Here is a 10,690-nt window from a genome sequence, read left to right on the forward strand (position 1 = left end):
ATCTCTGGAGACTTTTAAGAAGAGACTGGATAGCCATTTGTCTGAAATAGTACAGGGTGTCCTGCCTGAGCAGAGGGTTGGACTAGAAGACCTCCAAGGTCCCTTCCGACTCTGTTATTCAATTATTCTTTTTACTCGGTTTCTGTTGTGATTGGTTAGCGAGGGCATCTTCATGGTGCATTTTCAGTTCTTAAACAATGAATTCTAGCAATAAGGAACTCCCTTACCAACAACCAAGATCTCCCTGGAATTACTTTGTGGAGAAAAGGAACTTTTTGTAGTGCGGGATTTTGACCAGCAGCTGCAAATAACCTTCTGGGTTTCAGGCACATTCAGATGTGCAGTGCTGATATTCCATATGTTTGTCTGAGTCGTTTTTTCCAGGATGGAAGCACCAGGCTCATTTTTACAATGGAAAATGAAATAATGTGGCCGATATGTGTCTGGAACTGAACATTTGAAGGTCATCCATTCTCCTCTAGCAAAAATGCTGTGCGGAGGAGTCAAGGAAAATCTTACAGCCTCAGGAGATGAATGTGTCCGTGAATCTGCGAGGGAGATAGAAACCATTTAGACCTCCTTTTTCATCCTCTCCTGGAATCCAGTTTCCACCAACCTCTTTCAATTTCTCTGCACAGAGTTTTTTATTCAAATTATCCGAGGACTTCCTAGAAATGCAATCCTTGATTTACAACTGTTCTTTCAGGGTCTGTTCGAAGTCACAACAGCCCTGAAAAATGTCACCCACGGTCCACGACCATTTTTCATACTTACGACCATTGCAGCATCCCCACAGTCACAGGTACAAAGTAACCCAGATAGCTTTTGTACTGAAGGTGGGACTAGAAGTCACTGTCTCCTGGTGAATGGCCCAAAGTCACCCAGCCAGCTTTCATGGCTAAGGCACAGCTACAAATCATCACACCTCCTACTTTCTAACCTAATATCTAAACCACCTGACCAAATGCAGATGGGGCTATTCCTACACAAAACAAAAGTGATCACAAACGCAGAAGTGGACAATGTATCCCTTTTGCAATCATATATTGATTTTGGGTATTGCAATATTTTGTGCCAACCATGAAAGACATGTCTACACACAAAGGTCCAATAAAATGGATTTATTGCTAAAAGAATCTTCTCAACTAACAGTCAGCTCTCATTCGGAGTTAGATAAGGGTCAGCAACACTCAAGAGAGGTTGGACTTAGTTTGCTTGTGGCTATGTAGGGATTCTAGGCCAATAGCCTTTTTAATTCCCCCCTCCAGATTGTACCATTCCTTCTCCTACATCTCGACCTCTCTCTCCTTCACAGGCACCAACCATCCCAATCTAGCATTGTGTGGATGCAAAGAAAGTCTGCACAGGCATTGGTCTTACCTGCTCCCAGGTTCATCCACAAAAGAACTGAAAGAGAAAAGAAAGGAAAGTGGCTTAAATGGAATACAACCCCCCTCCCTCCCCAACTCAGATCTCTGTGCAAAACTGGTAATTTCTATTTCTGTAACGGGCTCCTCAGAGTATAGAAGAAACAAGCAGAATAATTTTTTTAGAAAAGCAAAATAGAAGATGAAGAAAACATGATGCAGTGAGACTTTGGAAACGGGCCTAAAAGCTGGTCAATTTTGAAGGAAAAGAAGATTCGTTTTACATTTAAATGTAACTTTTTAAAAGAAAGCCTCCAATTTCAGAACTGGGATAAAAATATCTTCATAACTCACACATTAAATTCGTGAAAATTAAAGTGGTCACTTTGAGAGACAACCATTTTGGTTCTTTATGCAATTACATAAAAAGGAGATCCATTTCTCCCAGTAATTTGTAATTTGTCTGAATTTGACTGAAAAGATATAAGGTTCCCTGCTTGAACAGGGGGTGGACTAGAAGACCTCCAAGATCCCTTTCAATTCTATTATTCTGCATACTGTAGGAGCAGAAGGTGGAAATAGGAGCTCTTCCACCCACAATACTATTCACTGCAAGAGACAGGATGATGGCTTTGTTGAGGGGTGCTCGGTGCTGTCTGAGCTTGCTTGTTTTCTTGCAGACGTTTCATTATCCAAATGGGGTAACATCATCAGTGCTAGACGTTTCCTCAGACCCCACTCCCATCCACTATAACTCTGAAAGAAGAAGTAAGCGCTGAATTTTGGAGAAGCATCTAGAAGAAGAGAAGGATGCGAGCGTAGAGTGATCTTGGGCACAAGAAAGAAGAATAGTTTGATTTAGGTGGGAGTGAGGAAGAAGGAGGAGGCCCCAAACCTGTCATCCAAGGGATGGTCTCCATCTTCTCTTCGGGATTCCTGGGAAGCTGGTCTCAGCCTCCGTCCCTCTCTTCTTCCTTCCCCAGAGAGACGAAGAGCTGCAGCTTCTCTTGAGTAAATCCTCCAATTCTACGCCCAAGGGAGGAACTGCGTCATCCCCACCAAGGACATCGCACCCACGCCCTCCAGCTCAAGACGCAGCCGGCCTTCTTCACCACACCTAAGCCTTTTTCTCTGCAGCACCTCAGGGCGCCCATCTTCCTGAACTCTCTTGTACTCAAAGAGAATGAAAAATAAAATTTAAAAAAAATAGCCATCTGGTGAGGTGGGTGTGAGGTGTGAAAGCCAAGTAGCCATGTTGATCTTCTCTTCTGCAAGGCCTAAAACCCTCCCTGTGTGTCTGACCTGATTAGTGGATTTGCTCATCCTAAACCACGAACCTCCATAGTGGAGCCACAGATACACGGAATGAAACAAAGGATCATCGATTACTTGTGAAAAAATTAATTCTGAGGAAAAACAGTTCTGGAAATCACTGGTTGTGTCTCAAACTGATTTTCTTAATTGTGATGGGTTTGGAGGGTACCCCAACCATCATCCCAATTTAATAAAGAGTTAAAATTTGTTCCTATGGTCTATATTATGTATCTCCAAGAACTTTGGAATAGGGGGACAAAAATATCCTCGACTAGTAAATAAAAAGCAAATAATCTTTAAAATGCAGCATTATCCTGGGACACATTTTTTCGCCTTCATTTGTGAGTCCTTAAAATGATGTTAGTTTGAGTAATGTGGTATTCCCAAAACCGTTCTTGATTAAATCCACAAATCTACTCTTGAATTATGGTTTGGATTCATAGTAATAGAAGGTTTTAAATGTGAGGATTGGTGTAAAGTTACTGTTTCATCACCATTGTAAGTGTGAACCATTGCTGTAGGAATCAGGTGCTAAACTTTATATTATTGTGGGCAGCCATTTTGTTCTGAGAGCAATTGTAGATGCTTCTGATTTTCCTGAACTCTTTTCCATTTATGTAAGAGCCATGGGGGCGCAGTGGTTAGAGTGCAGTACCGCAGGCGGCTTCTGCTGACTGCCAGCTGACTGCAATTTGGCAGTTCAAATCTCACCAGGCTCAAGGTTGACTCCGCCTTCCGAGGTGGGTAAAATGAGGAGCCAGGTTGTTGGGGGCAAAAGGTGGACTCTGTAAAACCGCTTAGAGAGGGCTGTGAAGCACTGTGAAGTGGTATATAAGTATAAGGGCTATTGCTATTTTTCTGTCCTGTCTCATGCACAAAGGTGGATTTGTGGCTGCGCAGATGCAGATAGATAATTCCACAAAACATCCATAACAAAGTACATTTATTGGTACATCAGGTATCTTCATAACTCGCATTTGTGACGAAGCTCTTCTATAATGACCAATCCTTTGTACATCAGCATTGCAGGTAAAAATGGTTATTTTCCTAACCCATCACGTTGCGTTAGAAAGAAAGCTGTTATCAGTCCATGAGTGAAGGCAAGAATGGAGGGAAACCTCCCTCAACCCCTCAAGGGTCAATTTAGTGGTCAATCAGGATTACAGATGTGGCCACGTGACATGAACTACATTTCCCAGGATACCTTTAACTACATTTACCATGATGCATTCCCTTACGGGGACAGCTCACAATTCCTAAGCAACTAACCAATTCCCATAGACTGGCTGGGACAGCACACTCCCTGCCTGGAATTGTAAATTCCACTATTAAAAGAAGAGGAAAAAAATTAACTATAAACTAAGATAAGCAGTAAACAGTAATACTAACTGAATAGCATATAAGTATATAACTAAGATAAACAATTAGCTATATAACTAAGAAAAAACCAGTAAACATTAATAAATCATCAAACAAAGCAAAGCATGCAAAGCTTGAGGTTCAATCTTCAAGTTCGGCCTCTTGGTGCAAGTCTGGTAGTCACCTCTGGTGGCCTTTTAGGTTGTACAGGAACTCTTGGCAGCAAATGTGAAAATCTGGTGGTCACTTCTGGCAGCCTTTTAGGGTTGGAACGGTACTCTTGCTTCCACGGTGTCAAAGGGTGTCGGGAAGCTGTTGGAAAGGGTGTTGCAGAGGCATATGCCCATGTAGAGCATCTTAGTGAACGTCTGGTGATTGTTGGCATCCTTTTAGGGTGTCCTAGAGAAAGGGTAGTGATCGGCGGCAGCCTTTAAGGCCAGCGTCAGAAGACCGTTGGAATGGATAGTGCTAAGGTATTTGCCAGGGTTGGAGCCTGGATCTGGGCGTCACTGACAATTCCTACGATCCCCCATCCTAGTGGAGATTTGATGGCCACTGGGCCGTCTACATGGCCACCAACTGATTCGGAGAAGAGAAAGGTGCGTGGGGCCTTATTCCCCAGCAAGAGTAGGATATCAGCCTCCGGATCTAGAGCGGGAAAATCATGAGCCAGGTGCTGTAGGTGAGGAATGCTACTTATAACCTCAGGTATCGCGATCTGACTGCGGTCGTTTGGTGCCCCATCGCACTCAAACACGGGCGGTAGTGGGAATCGGTACTTCCATCTAATGACTCTATGCAAAGTCCAGTAGCTCTCCTCCCCACAGTGCTTCTTGGTCCATGGCCTGTTGATACAGTGAAGGGAAATTTGTTTTGTTGCACCTCAAAGAGGTCGAAGGATGCAGGTCTGGCCAGGGTTCAGGTGCTTTGAGTGTCTATCCGCACGTACATTTTCACGACATCTTCAGGGCATCCTTCAGTGTACACTTTGGCTAAATAGATGGGAAGACACAAAGGAGGGCATGGTGAGTCAGCGCACACTGCCGTGTGGTTGACACTCGCCACTGGTTCCGGGGGTGCCTCTCTAGCACATTGAGGCTCCTTGGCCAGGGGAGGGTTATGTGTTGTCTGCTGTGGTGGTTTGGATTCTGGATGCAGAGCGGCTGGGTGCTCGTTGCTGTCAGCATCTGCGTAGGCAAAGCATTCTGGCTCAAAGGCATGTGTTGTAGACGGTTCGTGGTTCTCCTCAGAGTACTTTGTGAGGAGGTCGTGATCCATTAACACATGCACAGGTGGTGTCGCTTGCTGCCGGGTGTGGGTACCACATTCGTCTTGCCATACATCTGCGTTAGAGTTGCTTGGAAGGTATGGCAGGAACTCTGTTGCCTGTGGATCAAGTGTGGCCACGGTGGTTGCTTTCATGCCTACTTGTTGGGAAATCTTCTTAGTAAGTGGTGGGCCAAGTTGCTTGCCCTGTAGGTTTTGAGACCTTGGTGTAGGTTCTTTGTTTTTGGGACTGGAATCTCGGGTTTTAGGTTTTATGATGTCAATGTTTGGACTGTCATCTGTGGTTGAGGGTCGCCCCTTCAATTCCTTGATTCTGGGAGACTGCCAAGTAAATGTGCCAGTTTCACATGCTCGTGTTGTAGCAAGTGCTGCTCATCCACGTAGGTCTTGGCACATTTATCTGGGCTCTGTCTTTTCAAGTCTCCAAGGTGGAAGTTGAGGGAGGCGGCATTGGCCTCCTGCAATGTTGCGGCCCGTGCTCTCTTTGCTGCCGTCACTCTTTGTCATTCGAGCAACTCCACTTGGGCCTGAGCTTTGGCCAGTTCTGCCTGTTGGTTGGCCTGAGCTTTAGCCAGTTCTGCTTGTCATCTGGCCAGTTCTGCTTTCTGTTACCTCCATCATGAAAGGTAAAACTGATTTTGCTACCGCAGCTTCAATTGGAGCTTCTACAGCCCGGTCGGAGTACCTTGCTGCTTTGGAGGCCTTCTTCGAATGGTGGGAAGAAGCTGCTTGGGATTGAAGACATATGTTGGACGTGGCCTTCTCCCTTGACACTCCTCCCCGCTGTAGCGCATTGTGGAGCACTGCCTGGAGGGCTGTCTTGCTTTCTTCAACACAGTCTTCGCATTCCTTGTGAAACTCCTCGAAGTATCATCAACAACCCAACCGAAAAGTCAACTCACAAACTTAGGAACTGAGGTTTTTCCACAGTGCAACTCTATTTTGGCTTTTGTTTTGCTTTTTGTCAGATATTAAACTTCCCTGAAGATCCCAAGGCAGAAGAGGCTTCTATGCGACATCCAACTATCAAAAAAGGAAAAAAAAACCTGAAGGAAAGAAAGGGTTTGTGGACATAAGAAAAAGGAAAACAAATATCTCTGAGAAAGTGTGAAAGTGTTAGATGGGGTCGCCAGCTAGGAGGCCCAGCTAGTATTCCAAGGAAAATGCCCTAAAGGCTGGGTACCATCTTTCAGATTCTGCCCATATCCAAAGAAATAGGGATAGAAAAACAGCCCAACGAGGAAAGACTTCTGGATCTTCTCTTCAACCTGAGAGGGTCAGATGTGAAAAAGAATGAAGGATCTCCGATAAGTTGGCCAGTGGTGGGATTCAAATTTTTTTACTACAGGTTCTCTCGGCGTGGCTTGGTGGTGGCCGTGGGAAGGTTACTGCAAGATTCCCACTCCAAAGGAAGGACACTGCAAAATCCCCCTTCCCTTCCCACCCCACTAACCTGCTTTCCAGCTTCGTTCTCCTGTGCAGGGCAACCAAAGAAGACCCAGCCGATCAGCTGCAACTCGGGAGACAGAAAGGTGAAACATAATCAAGGGTGGAACTGAAAAACCTCAACAGTCCAGATCCAGACAAATCAATCCATCAAGATCAATTGGACCATATAGAGGAAAGATTATATTTCCTCAATATATTGAAGTACCAGCTCTGAAGAAGACAAAACCAAAAAGTACATTATGAAGAAAAGGTGTTGTAATAGAAATATTCCCAGCAGGCTCAAATCTACACCAAGATAGAAGTGAGATTCATAGAATAAGATAATGTCCAGAATTTTGTCCTCTTTGATGTGTTTTCTCTTCCACCGTAAATTGAAGCACAGCTCATTATCTCTTCAAGGGTGATGCCCATGTCTAGACTAACTAGACTGGACCAAGAGAGATACCTTTTGCTGCAATCAGGGATGACTTTGCTGCCTCCTTTTGGGTTGGAACACAATGTCACTGTACAATATCCCCTCTTCTTCCCATGGTGTAGGATGGTTCTCCCTTGTTGGTCCAGGAGGAGACGGGGTGAAGGAGTCCTGGATGCAGCTGTAGGTGACCTCAGAGTCCTGGGAAAAGTGAGGGAAAGAGAGGACATTGCTCAAACATTCAATCTGCCTGCAACTCCTTGAGAACAAGGGATTTCTCCATCATGTTGCAACCATTTTAGAAATAAGTATGTTTGACTGGTCTGCTGCAGCCTAGAAAGATTGCCAGCCCATCAAGGAAAAGAAGAAGGGTTGATCTTCGGCATCAGATCTGACCAAGCCAAATTTCCTGTCTCAGAATATGACTTCAGCAACAGAATGGTCAATGTCTGGAATACTCTACCTGACTCTGTGGTTTCTTCCCCAAACCCCAAAAACTTTAACTTTAGACTGTCTACTATTGACTTCACCCCCTTCCTAAGAGGCCTGTAGGGGGCATGCATAAGCGCACCAATCGTACCTACCATCCCTGTCCCGTTGTTTTTTATTTTTCTTATAAGTATCTATCTCTTGTATTCAAAACTACATTTATTCTTATCCCTGTATCTTGTAAGGGATTGACAAATCAAATAAATACTAAAAAAAAACCACCTTTCTTGCCACATTTGTTAAGTCAGAGGCTTCGGTTGTTAATTTAGTGACATGGTTGTTAAGGGAATCTGGCTTCCCCATTGACTTGGCTTGTCAGGTCGCAAAAGGGGATCAAGTGACCCCAGGACACTGCAGCCGTCATAAGTATAAGTCAGTTGCCAAGCATTCAAATTTTGATAAGATGACCATGAGAATGACTAACAGTGATAAGTGTGGAAAATGGTCATAAATCATTTTTCTCAGTGCCGTTGTTACGTCAAATGGTCACTAAACGAACTGATGTAACACAACTACTACCTACAGTTGTAAAATATATTTATTTCTATAAAAATACAGGTTTGTGTCAGCATCTCTGACTCCATTTGGACACCAGCTGAGCAGTTCTCTGACAATCTCACAGAATAAGATTATGCCCAGGATTTTCCCCTATTCGATGTGTTTTCTCTTCCGCCGTAAATTGAAGCTCAGCTGCACCTCATCATCTCTTCAAGGGTGACGTCCATGTTTAGGCTGAATGAGAGACTGGACCAAGAGAGACACATTTTGCTGCAATCAGGGGTGATTTTGCTGTCTCCTTTTGGGTGGAAACACAATATCGCTGTACAAAATCCCCTCTTGTTCCCCTTGTGTTAGACAATTCTTCCTTGTTGGTCCAGGAGGAGACGGAATGAAGAAGTTCTGGATGGAGCTGTAGGCGACCTCAGAGTCCTGAGGGGAATGAGAAAACATTATTCAATCTGCCTGCAAGTGAAGAACCCATTGAGAACCTGGGATTTCTCCATCATGTTACAGCTTTTTTACAAATAAATAAGCTTAATATGGCATACAATGGCATACAATGGCATACAATGATGGCATACAATGATTGGCATACAATGATTACCAGCCCATCAAGGAAAAAGATTGACTTTTGGCATCAGATCTGATCCAGTCCAGTTTCCTATCTCAAATTCCCAATGGTTTTGAGATGCTCCTGAGAAACCCACAGGGACAATCCCCTAAAAATTTGCCCCCAACACTTAATTAGAGGAATCTTTAATGGCTTCTAAGATGTTTGGATTTCTTAAACATTTCTTTCTGTTTGTGTGGGCTTCAGGGCCATTCAATTTCTTGGCCAATACATGATTTCTTAGGCTGGAGGCCACAAAGAGAATTATTCTGCTTCCCCATTTTTTAAAGAAAGATCTAGTCGTTCAAAAATTCCTCAATTCTTTGGTTGAAACCAAGTAAATCAAGAAAATTAGAGCAGATTTTCAGAGAGCTCAAGAGAAATGGTCTTATGAAAGTAAAATCCTGATTAAATTCAAGAGTTAAAGTTCAGAAGCTCTAAATCCTATCGGCATCATTCCTGTCTCTTCATGACAGTTGGGTGACACCATCAATACTGGTGATAAAATTTGGTTTCACTCTCCAGTGTAAATAGACCTCCTGCAGACCCTGATTAAAGTCACCCATGAATCCCACCAACTACCTTGACAGGTGAGGAAGTCGCTGCTATTGCGGCTTGAGGTTCCATCACTGCAAGATCATTTCTTTCCTCTTTCTTTTTCCTGAGGTGAAATCGTTCCTGGGATACTGATGCTTCCAAGGGAGAAATAATAATAAAAAGAAAGAAAGAAAGAAAATGGCTTATTTCCATCATCCTGACATATTGTTTGTCCTTCAGGCCTGGCTCTCCTTTCCTGCCTCCACAGAGAACCTCTCAATCAATATCTCCAACCACATCAGGAGCCATCTTGGACCCCAGGTAAGGGAACCCTTGAACCCAAACCGCTGCACTTACTGCTCTTCTTCTTCCAGCAATAAAAGGCAAACGGAACCAGAAGGATTATCAGAGGAATCACCATCCAGGAATATCTCCACATAGGATCTGAATCTTGGATTCTCTGGATCGAAACTGGTTTGAGTAAGAAACAAGAAAAATGATTTAGTATTTCTTGGCAGAACATTTTTATTTATTTATTTATTTTATTTTTTATTTTGTTCATTTATTTTGATTTGTCAATCGCTTACAAGATAATAGATATAAGTATATACACAGTTATGAATACATGAAATGGGTACATATAAGAAAAATAAAAAACAATAGGACAGGGACGGTAGGCACGTTGGTGCGCTTATGCACGCCCCATACAGACCTCTTAGGAAAGGGGTGAGGTCAGTAGTAGACAGTTTTTGGGGTTTGGGGAAGAAACCACAGAGTCAGGTAGAGTATTCCAGACGTTGACCACTCTGTTGCTGAAGTCATATTTACTGCAATCAAGTTTGATGCGGTTTACCTTGAGTTTGTATCTATTGTGTGCTCTTGTGTTGTTATGGTTGAAGCTGAAGTATTCATTGACAGGTAGGACATTGCAATGTATGATTTTATATACCATACTTAGATCAGACTGAAGACAGCATAATTTTTCTAGTTTTTCTAGGTCTAGAATTTCAAGTCTGGTGGCATAAGGTATTCTACAACGAGTAGAGGAGTGGAGAACTTGTGAAATATTTCTGGACTTTCTCAACTGTGCTAATATCAGATACGTAATGTGGGTTCCAGACTGATGAGCTGTATTCAAGTATTGGTCTAGCAAATGTTTTGTATGCTCTAGTTAGTACTGTGATATTACCAGATAAAAAGCTACGTAGGATTAGGTTAACAACGCTTAATGCCTTTTTGGCTATGTAGTTGCAGTGGGCTCTAGCACTTAGATCATTAGAGGTGAGTATTCCAAGGTCCTTTACAGAGCTTGGATCATCAACTTGACTATTCAGCCTTCGTATTTTATTTTCTGATATTTTTTTT

At 43.2% G+C, this 10,690-nt stretch overlaps 1 protein-coding gene across 1 annotated transcript in view; it reads right to left on the reverse strand.

The window, feature by feature from the left end:
• Positions 1 to 9,623: 9,623 nt before the first annotated feature.
• Positions 9,624 to 10,690, reverse strand: part of LOC148129185 (histone H2A type 1-H-like) — a 3,169-nt gene continuing 2,102 nt past the window's right edge. Inside the window, exons 2-3 of the mRNA XM_087947392.1 lie at positions 10,298 to 10,387; positions 9,624 to 9,796 (exon numbers count right to left, since the gene is read on the reverse strand). Of these exons, the coding sequence (XP_087803518.1) occupies positions 9,624 to 9,796; positions 10,298 to 10,387 (263 nt within the window). The remainder of the gene's footprint in view (positions 9,797 to 10,297; positions 10,388 to 10,690) is intronic.

The sequence above is a fragment of the Notechis scutatus genome, chromosome Z (genome assembly GCF_049901735.1).
Source record: "Notechis scutatus isolate UNSWTSFEM ecotype Mainland chromosome Z, rNotScu1.2, whole genome shotgun sequence".
Lineage (NCBI taxonomy): Eukaryota > Metazoa > Chordata > Lepidosauria > Squamata > Elapidae > Notechis > Notechis scutatus.